The sequence below is a fragment of the Diadema setosum genome, chromosome 7, assembly GCF_964275005.1.
Source record: "Diadema setosum chromosome 7, eeDiaSeto1, whole genome shotgun sequence".
NCBI classification, from domain to species: Eukaryota; Metazoa; Echinodermata; class Echinoidea; order Diadematoida; family Diadematidae; genus Diadema; species Diadema setosum.
In genome coordinates this window covers 13212318-13234532 of record NC_092691.1, presented here as the reverse complement: position 1 = coordinate 13234532, position 22215 = coordinate 13212318, and the positions used below count along the sequence as shown (strand labels likewise).

The 22215-nt window shown below is 39.2% G+C and overlaps 2 protein-coding genes across 2 annotated transcripts in view; both read right to left on the bottom strand.

Moving 5' to 3' along the window:
* LOC140230874 (zonadhesin-like) overlaps positions 1 to 6468 on the bottom strand; it is a 50919-nt gene extending 44451 nt beyond the window's left edge. Inside the window, exons 1-4 of the mRNA XM_072311019.1 lie at positions 6365 to 6468; positions 4808 to 5026; positions 4048 to 4230; positions 1533 to 1733 (exon numbers count right to left, since the gene is read on the bottom strand). Of these exons, the coding sequence (XP_072167120.1) occupies positions 1533 to 1733; positions 4048 to 4230; positions 4808 to 5026; positions 6365 to 6452 (691 nt within the window). The 5' untranslated portion in view covers positions 6453 to 6468. The remainder of the gene's footprint in view (positions 1 to 1532; positions 1734 to 4047; positions 4231 to 4807; positions 5027 to 6364) is intronic.
* A 336-nt stretch (positions 6469 to 6804) lies between these two features.
* Positions 6805 to 22215, bottom strand: part of LOC140231065 (pregnancy zone protein-like) — a 148399-nt gene continuing 132988 nt past the window's right edge. The window contains exons 41-48 of the mRNA XM_072311217.1: positions 20529 to 22034; positions 19492 to 19536; positions 18109 to 18264; positions 13911 to 14087; positions 13182 to 13211; positions 11279 to 11461; positions 9836 to 10000; positions 6805 to 7076 (exon numbers count right to left, since the gene is read on the bottom strand). Coding sequence (XP_072167318.1) covers positions 6805 to 7076; positions 9836 to 10000; positions 11279 to 11461; positions 13182 to 13211; positions 13911 to 14087; positions 18109 to 18264; positions 19492 to 19536; positions 20529 to 22034 — 2534 coding nt within the window. The remainder of the gene's footprint in view (positions 7077 to 9835; positions 10001 to 11278; positions 11462 to 13181; positions 13212 to 13910; positions 14088 to 18108; positions 18265 to 19491; positions 19537 to 20528; positions 22035 to 22215) is intronic.

Here is a 22215-nt window from a genome sequence, read left to right as displayed (position 1 = left end):
TCACTTCTGGTTCTACAAAAGAACATTTTTTAAGATTTCTCATTTTGAGGGAGTTTTGGACCAATGGGGGCCCCCTTGGTGGAGCATGGTGCCCATTTTAATAAACTAAGATCCTAACCCCCAAGGGATACTACCTGCCAAGTTGGTGAAGATCCATTATGAGGTTTTCAAGCAGAAGATGAAAATGTACAATTTAGGCCCCCATTTGGACCTCTCCACCCCTCCCACCTGTCCCCAAGAGGGGCACCCCTGGATCTGCTATGAACAAACTTGCAACTACAGTCATTGATGTACTAACTCATAGTATTATCTTAGCTCTATCACTTCTGAGTCTAGAGAAGATTTTTTAAGATTCTTTAATTTTGGGAGGTTTGGGCCCCTTGGGGCCCTCCAGGTAGGACACGGTGCCCATTTGAACAAATCAAGATCCTAAGCTCCTAGGGATACTACGACCCAAGTTTGGTGAAAATCGGTCATAGGGTTCTCATAAGGAAGATGAAAATGTACAATTTAGGCCCCATTAGGACCCCTCCCCACCCCCCTCCCCTGGGTCCCAAGGGGGGCACCCCTGATTCCGCCATGAACAAACCTGAAACTACAGTCATTAATGTACTAACTCATAGTATTAACTTAGCTCTATCACTTCTGGTTCTAGAGAAAAAGATTTTTAAAAATTCCTTAATTTTTTTTTTTTTTTTGGGGGGGGGAGGGGGGTTTGGGCCCCCTGGGGGCCCCTGGGTGGGGCATTGTGCCCATTTTAAAAAATTGAGATCCTAACCCCCTAGGGATGCTACCTGCCAAGTTTGGTGAAAATCGGTCTTGGGGTTTTCAAGAAGAAGATGAAAATGTAAAAAGTTTACGCACGACGCACGACGCACGCCGGACAAAGAACGATCACAATAGCTCACTTGAGCCTTTGGCGCAGGTGAGCTCATAAAAGTACATGATTTTGCACTTCAGAGAACCTGCCAACACAGTACATGTATCTATCATTCAATTGCAATTTTGCACAAGCATCATGGATTAATGTTTCTGCCTCATGGCTTGAATCTCACCAAACTGTCATTTTTGCTTGTGTAATTTTCTAAAATATCTAAATCATCAAGAAAAATTGTTCAGACTGTAAATCTTGTTTTTCGAAAGTAGGCAAAAACAAGCTATAGAACACACATACACACACACACACACATTATACACATACATAAATGAAACATATTACTCATGATTATTGCTAGGATTGAATTTTCTTGGCCTTACAGCACAGTGTAAGAAGAACTGAATATCAAAATCAAGTGATCAAATCCATATTGGTCACAGAAGAATTCATATTTCCATACTACAAATTCACCATGGCAAAATTCTGAAAAAAATTATAAACATATACATGTACAAATTATATCTGTGGCTGCACACCATTATACCTCCTCTCTGTTGAGGGATACTACCTACATTGCAAAGGCAGTCCACAAGGGAAGCACTGCTTATAGTATCTCAGAAAAGAGACGAGTTGAATTCCAGTGGATTACACTGACCTGTACAATCTGGCTCCTCTCCTTGCACTTCCGTGCCCTGGATAACAATGCCAGTATTGGGATTGGCACACCAGCATTGGTTGGCACTGGTGTGGCATTGTACGACAGCATACAATCCGTCTGGGGTACACTGGGGCACAAATTGGTTACCATTCCCTTCTGACAATTTCTTTTCCCGTTCGTGCTCACATGGTCTTGCATCTGTGTCGTCAGGAAGAATAGTGTGTGAAAGCAAAAAAAAATAAATAAATATTTGATAGGCATTTCCACTTGAGATGAATACATCTACTGTTGTATTTGTTGCAACTTACACAATAAAACATCAATACATACCATTTTGACATATTCTACTTTTGAGAGTAAACATTTACAATAATACATCCCTTCCAAGCAATAGTTAATTTTTGAAATTATTATAACAACATTGTACAGATTCACCTACATTTTTCCCATACAGATTCAAGTCTAAGACCAATGATTCACTTTTCTGTGATATATATCAGACATAACATTGAGATTGACAGGATGGCACAGCTCAAGAAGTTTAAAGAGCAAAAAAAAAAAACTAAAATTGTGCAAAATAGCACATGTTACAAAAGAAGAAAAGACAAGCTGCAGGGGGCTGTCTCTTTAGCTTGCCTGCTTTTCACTCAGCCTTGCCTAGGCCAATCAGCATTGAGTGTCAAAAAAGCCATCAAGTCCCCTAAAACTCAATGCTGTCATTTGGTGCCGTCTCTTTTGAATATAAGTCTACAATTATTTACCATTTGTAGATGAAACAAAAACTCAGCTTTAATGCTTCACAATAGTTCTAAAATGTGAGTTAAAGATAATATAAAGTTTTGGTATTACCTCAAAAGTTTCCCTGAATTTCCTTGTCTTAGTTTGTGTTTCAGGTTAAAGTACCTTTCATATAACTAACACTGTGAGACTTACTCACCCCAAAGTGCTCTCATGTCTTTAGTAATCATTCAATAATGGTTTCGTACCAGAGCCGCCGCCGTACGACGACGGCGAGGTAGTACACGTATTGTGCGAGATAACTGCGACCAGCAGCGTGCAGCCCCATACGCATACTGTGTAGCTAACTGCGACCAGCAGCCCCATACGCATAGCTAAATGGGGCTTCGCATTGTAGCTTACAGGATCATGACAGATTTAGTATCGCGGGTAAATATCAACTTAAAATCCAAAAATTTCTTCAATTTGAAGACTTACCAGTTAAAGGGGAAGGCTAGTACCTGATCAGTGGAATCAGTGGAAATGCTGGGAGATGATTGTTCCAATCCTTATGGGATTCATTCAAGAGTTCATTGTATATCTATTGTTGTGTGAAAATGATTTGCTTCAGAGTGGTCTCATATTCAAGTAACGTGCAGTTTAATGCTTCCAGGTTAGCGTCCCTGGTCAGTGACGGAGCATTAATCTGCACATTAATTGAATATGAGACCGTTCTGAAGCAAATCATTTTCACACAACAATAGATATACAATGAACTCTTGAATGAATCCCATAAGGATTGGAACAATCATCTCCCAGCATTTCCACTGATTCCCACTGATCAGTTACTAGCCTTCCCCTTTAAGTTGAAGTATTGAAAACAGGCATTGGGCAACGTTTGGTTTTGCCAATAGTCCCTTTCTGTTTGAATTGATGACTGAATGTGACTCGGTCGAGAGGACCTTGGGAGAGCTACACTGAATTGACGGCCAGCGCATGCGCACACAAACATCTTATCCGTTCATGGATTTGAAATTTGTTCGCATGTGATGTGTGCGTATGCGCTGGTCGTAGTAATCAGTGTATGTAGCTCTCCCAAGGTCCTCTCGACAGAGTCAAATTCAGTCATCAATTCAAACAGAAAGGGACTATTGGCAGAACCAAACGTTGCCCGAAGCCTGTTTTCAAGACTTCAACTTAATTGGTAAGTCTTCAAATTGAAGAATTTTGTGGATTTTAAGTTGATATTTACCGCGATACTAAATCTGTCATGATCCTGAATGCTACAATGCGAAGCCCCATTACGCTATGCGTATGGGGCTGCTGGTCGCTATGCGTATGGGGCTGCTGGTCGCAGTTAATTGCATGATTACTAAGAAATGAGAGCACTTTGGGGCGAGTAAGTCTCACAGTGTTAGTTATATGATAGATACTTTAACCTGAAACACGGAAATTCAGGGAAACTTTTGAGGTACCAAAACTTTTTATTATCTTTAAGGATAGAAACAACCAATGCAGAAATTTAATCAGCATTTAAATCAATGTTGAGTGTTTTTAAATATACAAAATGTGAACAATAATTATAACAAAATTGTTTGCAGGATAAACTGGCTACAGTTATGGCTAATATACCTAATATTTCTTCAATACAGAAAATGCATTAAAGTTCACATTTGTCAAGTGAACAGAGATGAGATGACAATTTCTGCAGCCAAATTTCCCCAAGACTTGCTGGGGTAAAGAAAAGACTTGTTCTCACAGTCAAGAATTTGAAGGTGCTCCCTTTGTGACTTACCGTTACCACACTCATTGGGCTGCACACATGTGTCGCTACCCTCTGCAGATAGGATGGTCTCCCCATCACACACACACTGTGGGACACACATCTTGATACATGGCCGTTCCTCGGGGTAGTCACAGCTGAGTGGGCAGGCCGTCCCGCACGACTCAAAGTGCTGACCTGGTGGGCATGACAGCCCTGTGCATTGGGGTTGCAACAGATCAAATTATCAAAGGACTGAAACCATTTATGAATTCAAATCAAGCTGCCAACATTCAAATATCAAAATAAGGGATGTTCCAATGTGCAATCAGGGAGATACTTGTGCATCTCATGCATTTCAGAGGGCTAAAATAGTGTCCCAAGTCAGAGAGCCTGTATATGGAATAGGAAGCATCTTATCAAATAAGGGAAATGTAGTAACAGCTCTGACAAGGAAACACTAAATACATTTTCTAGCAAAACATTACAATGTTCTTCTTCAATTTCCAAAATGGTCTCCATACATAACTACAGTATAAGAAATAGAGTTAATATTGCCCATACACTTGCTGTCCAGGTAAAACATGCACTCCCTGTGTGTATCCATTCTACGTGCATCTCCCATGTTGGCTAAAGTCTCTTCATGTATGACTGTGCACACTAAGATTAATCACAGGAAATGATAGTTAACAATATTTCCTTTGTACATAAACATTATATTTTTGTTCATTTTTAAAGGTGTCAGAAATACAAGCATCCTTTAATGCAGTCTCAGCCATATATGAACACATACCATTGTTACCACCTTCTTCAGCATCACATTCATTTGGGGCCACACATTGGTCACTGCGGTCAGCAGCCAGGATTTTGCCATCGGTACAAAAGCACCCAGGTACACACTGCCGTGTGCATGGTCTTGGCTCCGGCTGGTCACAGCTCAACGGACAGGCTGTGCCACAGGAGTCATATTCCATGCCCTCTGGACAACGGCTCCCCAGAGGACCAGGTGGTCCTGCATAGAGGATGAAAAAAAAAAGGAAGAAAACAAAGAAATATAAGCATACCTACCAAACTCTGAGACTTAATAAATCTGAACAAAAAAAAGCATTCAAAATCTGAACTTTCATAAATGTCATATACTTTACCATTAACAGATATTTAAAAAAAAAAAATCACAACACACTGAAATTAATGCATTTTTTTTTTTCAGTAAAATATCTGAATACTCAGATTCAAACTGAACATTTAGCAGGTATGTATAAACCACACACTAGCTGGCATATCATGGGATCACCATGGAAAACGTAAGTTTGAGCTTCTTGTGCACTGCTACAAAAAGCATGCATATCTGAATGGCAATGGAATGTCTGAGGGGTAACTTCAATAGTTTGTTGCATGGTGACAAATGCATTCATACAAAGATGATTCAACACTAAACATTCCAATTTATCAACATTTCCACCTCCTTCCAGGATCTCAACAGTTACAAGCTATGCCATCCACCTGGATATAACACATCTCAATGCTTCGTTTTCAGTCTATATGGATAAGCTATTCGTACATTGGGAACAGCCATAGTCAGGCATTTTGGTTGCCGTGCTCACAATATTTCAGCATTTAAATGTGTTAGCTCATCAGCTTTGCTCTATAAAAGGAGGAGTCTAGTCTATGATCCCACATCAAAGATTGCCAATACAGACTGTACATCATGTAATGCTAACATCTGAAAGATAGATAGTAAGTTTCTCTACCTTATACACTGTATCTCCAAGAGATGATACGACTGTACAAACATGACACAGATTTTATATAACACCTAGATAGATGCTTGTCATTTGATCGGTTGTTTGCTATTGATCATTCATCCCTTTTTTGCTATTACATCATCACTTGTGCAATTGTGGCTTCATTTACTGTGCAATCTTGGATCCATATGATTTGCTCGATTGCGCGCATGCCGAGACCTTGGCACACTACGCATTTACACATAAAACGCTTGTATTTGCAGTGTGCATGCGACAGCATGCTAGCGTAAAAGCACTCAGTGAGCACACTCTCCATTTCAGATGCTGCACCCTCTCTCGTTTGTGAATTCATAAAACATCACATGACAAGGATCTATTTTAGGTGTTATAAACTTAAAACAGATGATAAATGTTTTTTATTCAGGCAATGGACAGAATATTTCACTCGGTGAAAGATGAAATTATTGGTCAATTCAACAGGGCTGTGCCGTGTTGAATGGATCATTTGATCTTTCATCTCATGAAATATTCTGTCCATTGCACTCATAAACATTCATCATTTGTATAATAGTTCTGGATCAAATGCAAACTCGGATGAAGCTTACCAGGGATGATTGATGGGGTGCAGTGGTAACCACAGCTGCTGACACAGCACTTCTCAGTGTCCGAGCACTGTCCATCATGGGCACACATTTGGTTTTCACAGAAGCCTGCAGCCTCTACAGATGGACACTGTCCAGAGTGGACGGGAGGTGGTGGAGGTGGTGGCTCTGGAGTCAAAAGGAAAGAGAAGTGCCACAGAAAACCTCACAGCTCAGCCTTGACCGAGGTTTGTAAGACTACCCCCTCAAAAATCATGCACCGCAGCATTGGAGGATTTACATGCTGACAACACACTCCCCTGTATGGTAGACAATGAACTACATTGTATGTGCAGAATGATGTAAAATGTCTTGAAAAGTGAAAAATGTTCTTATCATAAGTATAAAACTGGGCACAATTCTCATATCATAAGATTAATGGTGTAACACTCAGATGAAGAGAGTCACTGCAGGTGTGTAGCCAACATGCAGGAATCATGCCTGAAGAGTAGAGGGATGGAATGCTTGGGGTGTGCTCCCCACCCTCCTCCTGAGAGGTACTGACCCTTATGTATAGCCGGTGTGCAGTGATACCCACAGATACTCCCACAACACTTCTCAGTGAGGGCGCACTCGGTGTCATGGCTGCAGAAGGGGCTCTGGCAGTGCCCCACTGCAGATGCTGTGGGACACTCACCAACATGGAATGGAGGATTTACTGGGAAGAGGGGAAGGTCTGAATGACAGGTGCAGGGGGAAGAAAATGTACATGGTAGCTGAAGGTGAGGTACAAACTACATGATGCATCTTGGTCCCTTTAGAAATAGTGGATCAACAATTGGCATCTAGATTCTTCTTTTGTTTATTTGTTTTTCTAAAACTATATTTGATAGTCCTGATGAGGTTTGCTGAGAATCTTTCTTCAGGAGACTTGGTTGTTACAAGAACTCACAAGAATTTCCTTTCCCTCTTTTTTTATTAACCCACTTACAAACAACATATACATGTACAGTAACCTCTCAAACTGAATCTACACACCTCATAATGCCACACATTGAGTACCACACATTCTTTACTTATTATCCTGATGAGTGTTTGGGAAAACAGCATGCATACACATGTCACATGAATCAAAGTCTGTTAACCCATTGAGGACAAACTGATTTTGCTAAAACATGCTATTCCCACAGACATCCGCCCGAGTATACTTGGGACTACAGCTGTAGTCAATGGGTTAGAAGGACTTAAAGAAAACACGTCCCCCAAAACAAACAAACACACAAACAAACACACAAACAAACAAACACACAAACAAGACAATAGACGTTTGATCTCTGGGAGATGACATATTAAAAATGTACCTCTTAAACCCACAACAAACACATTATGCCTGAGCATAACAAAGCAAACAAAAAAGAAGCATTTTCAAGTGAACTTGAAGAAGCTTTGTTTCTGGACCCTTTCTTGTAGAGTTATGAAGTTTTGTATCCTAAAATTAAGTATTGATACTAAATATTAGGGTACAAAAATTTAATTGTCTACAAGAGAAGGCCCAGAAACAAATTTTCAAGTTCAATTGAAAATGCAGACATTTTTATAATACTGTTGATAGCAGAATTCAAAACAATTTCTTGTAGAACAATCTTTCCTTTTTTTCTGTCTCAAGGTGGTTTTCTTTCCTAATTGTGTATGAAAGTGAACAAAAGATCTCATATGAAATAAAAAATAACAATAAATTGCAGCTACATAGGTATAGCAGTAGCCATGATATTTCAACATTAGCATGAATGCAATGTTGTAATGAGTATGCCAAATCTCAAATTATTCTGAAAATCCCTTTAAAAGGCTTTCATTATGGTGGTACAGTGTAAATATCTCTTTGTTTCATGTGGAGAATGGTTTATGACTCAGTACACTTGAATAGGCCTTGACTTCACATCCAATTTTCTCAATAGTACCATTCCGACATGTCTGATTTCCATCATTTTCTATAAGAGTTGTGTAACAATAAAAAAAATCCTTCTTTAAAAATTGACTTTTACAAAAGTTTTATGCCATGACTCCTTGATTTGGTGATACAAGGGTCATTCACAGAAATATCACCAAAAACTCAAGTATCCTGTTCTTCAAATAGATAAATTTTTGTGTCTTCTTTTTTTTTTCTCAATGCAACTGAAATACAAATTGGTCTAAAGAAGCATGAATTATCCAGTGTTTCAGTAGTAGCCATTATACAAATTGTGAGCATACATACTTGGCTTGGACTTGAACTACATGTACCAATCTTCTGATTACTGGATGGCATCATGTCCACTAGACAACGAGAATCGCCAGACAGCCACTGCTGGTTCTTATAGTAGCATGGTAGTGCATATTTTGTTCGTTTGTTTTTCTAATCAAATTAATTAATTCTTGCTTTGCGTTGATTCTCCCTCATAAGGTACGGTCAGACTGGCAAAAGATCGCTAAGGCCAAAAAAAAAAAAATTGTTGCATTGGCGTAACATGAGATTTTCAAATAGGGTCGGTCGGGCGGATTTTTTTTTTTTTTTTTTTTTGTTTTGTTGTTTTTTTTGCTACCTGCATTTTACGTGTAAAACTCGTGCTCAGCTCAGTAAACAGTTACAACTGCTGCACCGAATGTGCTGTGTTCATCTATTCTACAAATCATTTATGAGGCCGATATTACTGGAATTATACCCCTTCACAGAATTTAAAGATGTTGAAATCCCTATCCTGAATGTTTTCACTTCATATTTTACTATTTTGACTTAGATAAGATAGATGCAAATTGACCCATATGTACGATCTTTTCATCGCACACGGCGATCTCTATTACAGTCCCACATATACAGATTCGTGTATTAAGTTCTCCACACAAGAAACCTACGGCAAAACTGTGCACAATACATCGCAGTCTGAATGCTACGTATACACTGAATAAATCTTGTTAGAGTACGTGTCCGTGTTGGAAACAGATGACGTACTGATCAAGGAAGGCTTATGCGAGGCGCTAGATCTCTCCCTCGTACATCCGATATCCCCAGAGCCGTTTCCACTTCCGGGTTTGTGCGATCGCGATCGCAATCAACAAGATATTTGATATCGATAGCAAAAAAAAATAATAAAAAAAACATGGGGTCGGCGGAATTTTTAGGGTCGGGCGGGTTACGCCAATGCAACAATTTTTTTTTTTTTGCCTAAGTTTAAGATCTTTAAGATCTCGAAGTTTTGCCAGTGTGACCGCAAACTTCCCGCAAAACTTCCCACTTCAACTAGGGATATTTCCCTCACCCCTGCCACACTTTTCGACCTGTTTGTGGGTGGTCCCTCAAAAGCGCGAGGCCACTGTTATGTACAGATGTGCATTGTTACGTCACAATCACTATAGGCGTCTTCCATGTACGCACGTACCAATGACCCAAACTTCGCGATCTTAAACTTTTAGATCTTTTACCAGTCTGACCACGCCTAAACAGAGCACCATTCCACTCACCTGTCAGGACTGCAGTGGTGCAGCGCAAGCCACAGGAACTCACACAACACTTCTGGTCTGCAGGACAGTCCATGTCTGCAATGCACAGTGTTCCATCACAATTTGCTGGGCCATCCTTTGGGCAGGTACCAAAGTGATTTTTGAGTGGAATAACCATTGGAGGCTCTGAAATGAAGGAGTGAAAAAGGGAGGGTGGGATAAAGGTCACACCTATAATTTCAAACACAAAATACACAGTGACTGTACATTTCCTTTTCCCGTTCAGGATGGACTGATTTTGCTATATCGTGCATTTCCCATAGACACCTGCCCGAGTATAATCCGGACTCGTCCTATATTGTTATCAAAAAGTGAAATAAATAGAGCAACAACATCTGTTTCGTCAGATTTTAGATATTTCAGCAAGTATATATGTCTATTCTTGCCGATTCCCCTACAAATGCAGGGTCCCAAGGTTATACATACAGGCAAGCATTGAATTTCAGTATACCCAGCTGTGCCTGTGTGAAGTGGACATGTATGCATGAACTCATGTTAATGTACATTATGGAATGGGTAGCAGAAATCCTGCGATCTCATTGGTCGAAAGTTGTGTGTTGAGTTTTACTGGCAGCATGCTACCTCACAGGGGACAGCCACTGTAAACATATTATTGCCCACTTGTAGCAAGAGTTCGCGCACTAAGCAAGCCCTCATGCACTTAGTAAGAGACGTCTATTGGCTAAAAAACCATGCATCCTATCATTACTGGATACGTGATTTTTCAAGTAATACATGCATGCTTTTTGTTTATGGCAAGCTAAAGAAATTTACCCAGTAAATTCGCCATTGGGTAACATGTTCAAAAAATGGATTTCTGGCAAGAAAATTGTCACCTATTCTAGATAACAGATGATGCGCATGTCTTTTCGTGCATCAGTAATAGGAATAGTGTGCATGCAGTACTGTGAAATGAGCCTAAATACACTATAGTTATTGCTTTGTGGGTCAAGCCTTCCATAGTTACCTTATGCACACAATTCTGACTGACACTCTTAGACCTGAGTGTCATTTGCCTCATGTTAGTGATAAATACCTATTTGAAGATCAGTGAAGGGCAGTTGCCAGATTGGTGAATTCAGCCATACACTTGTACTGTACATGTGTGAAATGTATTTTACACACTCTGGCCACAGTGGCAGTTGAAACTAGTCTACAACTTCTATCATCTTCATATTTATAATTGGGGCATATACCTTCTTCTGTGTACATCCACACATACATACATACATACATACGACACAACATGAACTATTTCCCTCTAGAGGTTATTCATTGTGTCCCTGCAGGTCAATATTTGAAATTTGAATAATTAAATCTGATTTTCATGGCGGTTAGAATCTCTCAAAGGGTAACAGAGGTCTTATATAGCATGCATACATGCAAGGAAGACGGTGGACTTACGAATTTGGAGGGCAGGCATACAGTATTTACTCCCAGAGTCACAGCCTGAGCAGCATTTCTCATCTCCAGGACAGTCAGAGTCAGTCCTGCAGGCAATGCCCCCACATCGTGGTCCTGCACCCATCGTTGAAGGGCACATACCAACATGATGCTCCCCAGTACCCTCACCAGGTCCAAGAGGATCTGACCAAACATGGACAAGGTGTAAAGAAACAGATAACTTGAGAATATATGAATTAGAGCAATAGCCTGTCAAAACTAGAACGTTTCCAAACTCTTTACGTGACACCACTGAAGGACAAAAAATGAAGTACCAAATCTTTAGAAGCCAGCATAAATAGTCTGACAGAAAACATTATCAGTACTGGACAAATATATGTGAGAAGCAACAACTCCAATTAATATCTAGAGTTGTTATCTCCTGAATAAACTTCACTTGTCTCGGAAGGAAAGAAGTTACATGAAATCTTTTCTTTCCTAGAACATAGATCTAATTAAAATGTGTCTTTTAATGAACTAGAAATGTCGCTATGGTGACTGGTATACCTCCACCATAATGCATGGTTCTCCTAATAGGTCTATAGTACAATGTCTTGACAATTTATGATGACAGTTTCACATAACTGGCTAAAATCAAAATGACAGGTTTGTCACAAATGTGTTGAATGTTCAATTTCCTTGAGCTAGGTTTAATTGGATGAATGGCTATAATGTCTACGAGTGAAGGCATTTGGGGATTTGAGGATTTGTACCTGACTTTTGACCCATTTATAAATTTAAGGAAGAAGTGAAATTTAGCACTTTCACTTGACCTTTGAACTTTTGACAAGAAACTTCCATGAGAATCTCTTTAGGGGAACACATGCATACATGTACACTAATGTTTCAACAAAAATCCTGCAGGCACTGCATAGATAAGAAGGAAAGAGTGACATTTTGATGAGTTGACCTTGACCTCTGACCCATGGCCTTTGACCCATGACCCCTCATTTCCCTACATGATCACAGTCAGTTAGTACATGCATATGTACTAAGTTCCATGAAGATAACTTGAAAGCTTTGCAAGATATGGAGAAAATATTGAAATTTGAACATTTTCACTTGACCTTTGACCTCTGTCCTCATGACCCAAAACTCTATCAGGTGAATCTTTATTTGGTAGTACATGTATACACTAAGTTTCAAGAAAATACCTTTAGGCATTGCATAGATATGGGGGAAATAGTGAGATTTTGAGATTTTGAGCATTTGACCTTGATCTTTTGACCTTTGACCTTGAGCATGTGCACCCAAAAGCTGATAGGCACAACTTCACTCACTCATACATACACATGTCAAGTTTCATTAGGATACCTCAAAGCGTTTATTAGTTAGGCTCTCCACAAAAATTGATTCTGGACGGAAGGACGGATGGAAGGACGGACAGGAGGATGGAAAACCCTAAAACATAATGCTTCTGGCAACACTTCATGGTGGAGGCATAAAAAAACAAAAGATACTTGGGCCACTCTACATATAAGAAAGTAATGAATTCAATTAAATCTACATACACTCACAGCATCAACATGATTGAGTAATTCCATAACATGTCAAAACAACATCTCGAAGGATTATTTCTTCAGAAACATCCACAGATGAAAATTGACTAAAACTATGTTTTTCCAGGTTTACCAAGAAAATAGTCTGTGGTACTTGTTTTTGTTTTTGTTCTGTTTTTTTGTTTGTTTATTTGTTTGTTTTTGGTCACATCCAGATATTCTGAAGATGCACAATGAGAGACTAATAGTGAATTCTTTTTCTTTATTTAATTTTTTTTTTTGGGGGGGGGGGAATGTAAGTGTGTGTGTGTGTGTGTGTGTGTGTGTGTGTGTGTCTTTCTCTCTCCTAACACAGTTCCACTCACCTGTTGGGATGGGTGGAATAATTGGAGGCTCTGAGACAAAGGAGTGAAAAAGGGAAGATGGGAGAAAGGTTACCTCTATTCCAACACAAAAAATAAATTTGATGAACTAATGCTCAGAAACACACTGGGAATCAACATCTGTTTTACATTTTCAGCCATATTTGATAGGGAATTAATCAAGAACATGTATAGGGTCTTTATTCCACGTCTATTCTTGGCAATTCGTCTAGAAATTCAGGGTGTCATGGTTTACATACACAGGCAAGCATCAAATTTCTGTCTGCCCAAATGTGCATCAACATATTTGATGAAAACATATGTGACGAATAGTCAAGGGCCCATATACATTAATGCAGACATGTGCTTTGTATGAATGAATGACAACACAGTGATTGATACAAATGACAGGTGTAGATCAGACATGGGATTGCACTACCTGAAACTTTGCCATAGGTCATAAATGGACATCTTGTATAAGAAAGGGGCCAAACGTGGTGTATGCCCCAATTTTTGTACATGTTCATGCATGACATATGGTATGTACAGTACATTCACCTGTACTGTATACTCAAAACATGAACAGTCTTCCTTTCAAAATAAGTCATTGAATGATTAGTCTCGCAATATGAATGGTTAAATTTGACTTTCCATGGTCACTAGAATATGTCTCAAAGGGTAACGGAGGTCTAAATATAGCATGCATACATGAAAAGAAGACAGTGGACTTACGAATTTGGAGGGCAGGCATACAGACATCACGCCCCGAGCAGCCTGAGCAGCATCTCTCGGCTCCGTTGCAGTCAGAGTCAGTCTTGCAGACAGCGCCCCCACATAGTGGTGCCACACCAATCTGTGAAGGGCACATACCAACGTGTCCTTCAAAGTCTTCTGGCACCCCAAGAGGTTCTGACCAATCATGGGCAAGGTGTAAAGAAACAGAAAACATGAGATTATATAAATTACAGCAATAACCTCTCAAAACCACAACATTAATTAAGTCAATTCTTCCAAAGTCTCTCTGTGAGACCATTGAAGGATAAACAAGGAAGTGCCAAAATGTATCTCGCCCATTCGCATCTAGAAGAAATTAATGTTTTTCTAAATTCCGAAAGTTCGTTGACCCCGCCTATGACCTTTGACCTTGCACCGATTGTGGTGACCTTCAACTCCCAAGGGACATCTACCATCCAAGTTTGGTTGAAAACGGACACATACATCAAAAGTTATGAGCCATAATCGAAACGCACCATAAAAACTTCAACATTGGGCCCTGATGTTCATTGACCCCTGCCTGTGACCTTTGACCTTGAGGTGACCTTCAAGTCTGGTAAAATGTGTAACTTTGTATACTGTACGAGCTGAAATTTTCACGGTGGTTTTATTTTCGCAAATTTCGCGAATCGCCTTCAAACCGCGAAAATAGCAACAGGCGAAAATTGGCGTTGTATGTATATGATATCATACACTGTAGTAGTCCTCTCATCCAGCAGTGACTGTGCAGATACTTTAAAAATTCATAACCTTTGAACAGATTGTCCGATTTTCCCCAAACTTTCTCTGATGTGTTCTACTAATATTGTTGCATTCACCGAATCCACATGTATATGAAGGTGGACTTGTCCTTTAACTGAAGTCAGTTAGACCCTTGTAACCATGAAATTAACAACACGCGAAAATGTCCTCCAAGTAGCAATTCCCGAAAATATCTGTACGCGAAAATTTCAGCTCGTACAGTAACCACTCTTCCCTCCAAGTTCGATTGAAATTAAAGTCCTCAATAGAGAGTTATTCAAGATTTTGTAGCGTTATGGACGGACAACGGAAGGATGGACGACGGATGGACGTACAACAGACGGACTGATGGACGACAGATGGACAGACGCCATAGGCGATCCCTTAGTCTCCCCGCACCTCCGGTGGTCTCAACAAAAATGAAGTACCAAATCTTTAGAAGCCAGCATAAATGGCATGGCAGAAAACATTCCATAAACTAGAAATGTTGCTATGGCTACTAGTATGCCTCCATAACAATGCATGGTTCTCTCGGTATACGAGGGTCAAGAGTACATCTCGACTATGTGAGAAGACAGTATCACATAATTGTCAAAACAAGGCAAGTGCCAAAATGTGTCTCGCCCATAAATGTACCACAACACATTTGTAAAAATCTAACTTTTACTGTTATAAAGTGGAATCAAGGCAAAGCATTAGTACAAGAGCTTTGTATAATTGTTTGCAAAGAAAATGGCCCCCAAAATAGCATGGAACAGTACAAATGTATATTTGCAAATGATCTGCAATTAATGAAAAAGTTTCCATAATCATAGATTCTGTGAAAAAAAAAGTATCTTTCATATATATACCATAAAACATTACAACTATGTGAATGGGAAAATACCAGTGTGGTTACTACTTGAGTAAAATAAATGTGTACTTGTTCAGCACGAAGTTATATGATATATGCTTGATAGCAAAAGCATGAAAGGTTTCTTAAGAGCACTATACAGTTTATGCGATGGCAGAACATGATCAAACAGCATACATATCTGTGGAAGTCTTGTCAACTACTCTTTAATAGTAAAAATGTTGCAGCAGTTTGAGAGCAACAAAATTATCAATGCGGCATCTTTTGTGATTAAAGAACAATTGATTTCTAGAGTTGTTATTGCTAAATAAACGTCACTTGCCTCTGAAGATAAGTTACAGTACATGTTTCTTGAGCACAGTTACAGCCCTTATAGGCCTATATTTATGTCTTTTAAAGAATAAGATGTTTGTGCCACTCTACACATACAACAATGCAATGACTATGAATAAAGTTCCACACATTCATAGCATCAAAACTATTCTGCCAATTTGTCAGTCAATAATTTTGTAGTTTAGGTCAGATTTTGTAAGAAGCAATTCTCAGCTTTATGTCGATAATAGCTCATGGAAAATTGGGTGTTCTCAACCAGCTAAAATAATCAAATTATCAATCCCTTATGAATATTACTTTTGAATGAATAATGTTTGAAGTTTGGAGTGCAGTCTAGAGCAACCACTAGCAAGGAATTATAAGATTACATGGAGACTTAGAAGTGTACTCTTTCACACCTTTTATTCAATATTTTAAATGCATACTTTTTACATATTTATGAATATTTTCAAGCAACAGCAGAAATGTTGATTATCAATTTAGTTTGTGTGGACTTATCATGGCCCTCACTGCAACAACAATATTAAAAAAAAGGGAATAAAGAAGTCCACCTGAAGAAAAGTGAGTCAACAAACATTGCAGAAAGCACTTAAAAGGTCTTCAACTCTAGGTTCAAATTCAAGTATTACTTCTTTAGAAAAATATCCACGATGAACATCAACTAAAATTATCTTTTCCAGGTGTACCAAAAAATTGACCTCTGCTACTTCTTTTTTTTTTCCAGTTTTTGGAGTCATGTCCAAACATTTTGAAGATGCACAGTGAGAGACTCCTACAGGAAAAAAAAAATGATTGACAATATGCTGAGGATGATAGAGTTTGCATTCTGATAGGACAATGTAAACAGTACACATGTACACATACAATGTACAATCCCTTCCAACAGAAGTTATTTTGACTATATTTCCATATTCTCTTGCACTCTCTCTTCTATCTCCCTCATTTTCTCTTTCTCTGTCTATACTGTATGTCTCCATTCTTCTCCTCTCTCTCTCTTTCTCTGCCTGTCTATCTCTCTCACTCTCTCTCTCTCTTGACTGGCAGCAATCTTTCTTCACAGAGTTTGACCTTTAGCCTTAAGGGGTTGGGGGTGGGGTGGGGAATTAGCGTGAGACATTGGAGAGGCAGTGTGAGCCAGCAGGTCCCATCCAATTACTTTGTGACCTACACCACAAACAGCAGGAGGTGGAGGTCAAATATATACATGTAGTTTCCATGGCAACACTTGGTTGACAAACAGACACACACACAAAAAAAAATCAATACCTTTTGACCATAATGTATACAGCAAAGACAGTATAGAATAAAACCCTTAAAGCCCTAAAAAGATATGATCAAAGACAAAAATGAAATCAGGAGAGAGGAAACGACATGCATGCTCTCAGTTGGTAAGATGGCATATGTTATAGTTTTCAATAAAAACAGAATACATAAAAAAGTTGGTAAGACTGTACATCTTGTGCCTGACCACACTATTCAATTCAATTCAATTCCATTCATTCTAATTCATTTTCACAAAACTGATAAAAAAGACAGTTAAAGACTATACATTATACATTGCAGCATACATCATTAAAGGCAAATGAAAAATATACAAAACATAGGCCTTATATCAAGAGAAGTAGAGGAATCAACATGGGCTCAGATCAAGGAGGTACTACTTGAAGGCGAGCTCGCCTACAATGTGTAGTACCTCCTTGCTTTAACTAGACCAGCTACATGTATGTACAATGTAAATATACAACCATCATATAGGCCTACCGTATACGCCAAATACATTGTATTTTGCAAGGCTTTTATTTTCGCAAGAATATATTGACTCTGTTCCTGATATGAATGTGACATGCACACATGCATTTTTTTCTGTTCGGCACTGTACTCCACAATCGCAAATTTAATCACTTGCAAAATTGCGAAGTCCTGATTCGCAAAAAAAAAATAAAACTTGCTATATACGGCGTATACAGTAATCTGAAAGTGGTACATTGTACGTACATAGTTTGTTTAATACATGTGTAAAGTGAACAAACATGATGTATTACCAAGTGGAGTTGGGGAATGCTTTGAGTCCCACAAGCTGTAAGGAAGATATCATCAGGTGCTGCTACATTTGAGGTTACAGTGAGAACTTGCAAAAGTTGAGGGAATAAAACTCTTTAGTGAAAACACAAGCTAATACAGAATGTGTGTGGTATGAAAAAGAATTAAGGATACCATGCATTCACTCACCTGGCTCCAGGTTGGGTAGAACAACAGGCACACAGGACTTTCCACAGCTTCTCTGGCAGCACTTGTCTGTTCCAGCACAATCTTCATCACCACGGCAGGGCTGAGAACAGATGCTTACATCTCCTTCTTCTGCTGGACATTCACCTGGTTTAATTCCTAGATGAGAAAAACATCCTTGTGAACTATTGATTTGAGAATTTCAGCAAATTGCAAAATTTAGCACAAATCTCATTGCAGATTTTGTTCTTCACTAACTTTAATTAACCCACTCCTTGTTATTACAATCGTACATGTATCCGTTTATAACAACCCTTGAGGGAATTACAGTATGTTGTATATTAAAAGCTCAACAAATCAAAAACCAAACAAAATCTGAACAGAGTGGAGCTAGGAAAATAAAAGCAGGCATACCACTCTCTAATATATATAGTGATTACTGGAGGATATACAATATATTCAAAGTGGACAACACAACAATAAGTGGAAAACTATGTTTTAACCATAAAATTTCTTGATCTCCATTTCTTTCTTGTGGTTGAGAAAATATCCTTCACTGGATCCAACATGCAGAAAATAAATCTTCTTGACATCAAACATATCTGTAAGTACATTGTAAATCAAGGATAAAATTAAAGAAATTTTCAGTGCAGAATATTTTCACTGTCTCCCCAGATGCATCAGTTGATTTAATAAAAAACAGGTCAAGACCCTGACCCTCGAAAGTCCAAGGTTGCTGAGAATGAAAAATATCTTATCCCAAGCAGTCTTCATATCTGTTATGCTTTGATATGATACATGGCTCTGAATAATCGTTACACACATAATTGCATTTGCAACTAAATGAAATCATGTCAAAAGCAAATTTACTTTATAGCAGTGGTTCTCTCCAAAAGGTGTGTGAGTAAACATCTGTAATCACTCTGCTCATAGTGGTCTACTTTGGTTAAGTATGAGCTCATCTTTTTGTGTAAACACTAGGCCTACAGAGTGCATGATGTCAAATTTACTTGGAAGGGAAACTGATGTTGCTAAATTGTGGCTGCTGAGTAGACTCAGTAAAAACATTGACAGATTTTTTTTTTTTTTCATTTAGACAGACAAGTCAAAGTACAGCTGGAGCAAAGTACAGGACAACATGTGTGACAGCACACCAAACGTGGAATCTGCTTTATCCAGATGATACAGGAAAGGGCCACACAGTCATAAAGACCCAGGAGATTCCTACTGCTTACCCTTTCTTACTTACAATATACATGCATGAATATCACATAAAGAAATCTCTCTGTGGTATATTGATATAATCTATGCAAATCAGGGCAATTGTTTCCAGGCACTGTCCTACCCAACACTGTCATGACAATAAACACGCAACAGCAGATTTACCTCCATGATCTATGATGACGTCATCACCATCAACCTCCTCAGGACCTACAACAGGGACAGATTCACAATAAACAGTTGTCAGTGTAAGAGCACATAAACACTTCATGCCGAGTCTAACAGTGATCATGCTAAAATTCCTTATAAAATTTGGCTTTCGAAGCTTTAAAGAATATGCAGCCCCACCTAAGGCCAAATGATGTGTTCTTAACAGCAACCATCAATTTGGCAGTTTATGCACAAACACTGTAAATTTTGCTTACACAATTTTTGCACTTGCATGAGCTAGAAATACAAAGTGCATGATGAATCATTATCAGGACACCGTGACACATATATGCTTGTTGTTAACATGCACACAATGAACAACATAAACCACTGTGAATACAGATTACTGCAGAAAATATCAAGCCAAATTGCCCTGCAACTCACACTGGAGATGCAAGTACAATTGTTTACAATTTGCAAATCAAAATTACATTAAGAACAAAAGTTAATAAGTTGGTCTAAAAATGGAATTAGCCACAATGGTCTCTTATGCATGATACACTTTGTTATGTGCAGCATACATGTAAACCCAATAATTAATTTGTGATACCGGTACACATTCCACTCGTCTGCAGTCATGCTGTCCTGTACTCATGGTTTATACCTCAATGTTTGTTTTGCAATCAACCAAAGAGTCTTTTATGATCATACTTCTTGAATACATGATACAAGATGTGTCAATGATGAAGCAATAAAGCAGTGAAATAAATTTAAAATTGAGCTAAGCAAGGCCAAAAGGAAAATATTCCACAATGATATTGAGTGCCTACCATTGTACAGACTTCTAAATCACAGCCTTATGTCAAACCTACAAAGATCAGTCAGGTGAGATTTATTCTCAACCACCTGAATTCAGTACAGCAAGTTTTGTGGCAAGAATAAAGAGTACTAAACATATGGCAGACCTGTCTATAGACAGCTGTCATTTTGTCTAATCTTTGTACACCTGTATACCTCAAATCACAAACCATTCTATTTTTCCCTAGGAATACCTTCTCCAGTCGTAACTATCTTGGTGACTTCATGCCCTGCAGTTGACTGGGAATGTGCTTCAGGTGTGAGTGTGGTTTGGAGACCTAATGAAGGTCCCTGTGTGGCTTGGTAATCTGTTTGTGAGTCATTTAAGGTGGTTTCTGGATCCAAACCTTCAGCATATCCTGGACTTGATACTGGCTCTTGACTGTAGGGTTGGTCTGTAGTCCCCATTTTTTGGGTACTGCTGCCTGCAACACTTGTTCCTTGATGTATGTTTGGTTGTCCTGATTGACTCTCTTGGGTTCTGTGCACATGCTGACTTGATGCTGTTGCAGTTGGGACTAGAGACTCTGTGTTATTTGAACTTGGTTTTTCTGGGCTGTCTTTAGAAGTACTGTGATTTGAAACTGGCAAGGTTTCTGTAATTGCACTGCTTTGTAGATTTGAGACTGTTTGCTGAGTGCTGACCTGGCCAATGTCTGCTTCTTGATTACTCTCCTCAGTTGGGATAGTGCCTTCAAGGACCGTAGGTTCTATGGTTTGTTCGAGAAGGCTCTCTTGATCTGCCACTGCCTCAGTACCTGTTTCAATTGAAACTGTCTTCAGAACATCCCGAGGGTCTATCACTTCTTCTGTAATAATTTGGAATGAAGTTATTCCAGTTTTAAGGTTCTCATCATCATTGGGTTTCGTGGTAATAAATGTTGGATCCACGGTTGTAAATACAGCTGTGAGGTCAAAGTCTGTGGCTGGAGCTTGAGTAGTTGGTGTTCCAAACTCTGTGACCTGAACAGATTGGGGTTCTGAGCCTGTCTCCTGAGCATTTTGAAAGTTAGACCCTGTTTTCCCATTGGATGGTGTTGGTGTTGGTGTTGGCGTTGGTGTTGTTCCTTGACTCCTTGTTTGATTTGATGACACATCTTGAAATGAAGGCTGATTTGACCCTGTTTCCTGAACATTCACTTCAGTTGAAGTTTGGGGTGATGTTCCAGCAGATGTTTGGCGGTCAGACCCTGTAGCTTGAGTTCTGGTTTGTTCTGTACTCACTTGAGTAGCATAGCGCTTTGAAGAAGTTTCTGTCACACTATCCAGATCTCTTCCAGATGGCTGGAGACTAGTAGGTTCAGGACCTGATTCTTGGACACTTCCAGGCTCCAGGGAAGAGGCTGTTCCTGGATTTGCTGCAGTCTGGTTGGCATTTCCTAGACTTTCTGATTCCAAGGGGTCTGTGCGATGCTCTATTTGAATACTTCTTGCTGTTGCTTGCTTCACTTGGGTACTTGCAGTAACTGTTTGCAGATTACTCGCTCCTGTCCTTGCAATTGGCAGTTCTGTTGATGTTGTCATGTTTAAAAGACTACTAAGAGTTACATTCTGGAAGTCACTAATTCTTCCACTGAGGCTTTCATTGTGCTGTGCCTCTGTATGTCCATCAGTACTCTCTACGCCTCCTTCGCTGGGTTGTTCGGTGCTCTGTACTGTGGAACTTCCACCTTCCTCCTCACTAAAACTTTCCGGTGGTTCTGTCCAAATGAGAGATTAGACACTTTACATACATTCACATGGCATTAGCACTTTTAACGTCTATATAGAATTCAACTCTTTAAATGCCAGAACATGGAACACACTCCCTGTGGTATCTGCGAAATGTCTGCTTTGTGCCTATTACTGACACTTAAAATGACTTGGTCCTTGCATTCAGGC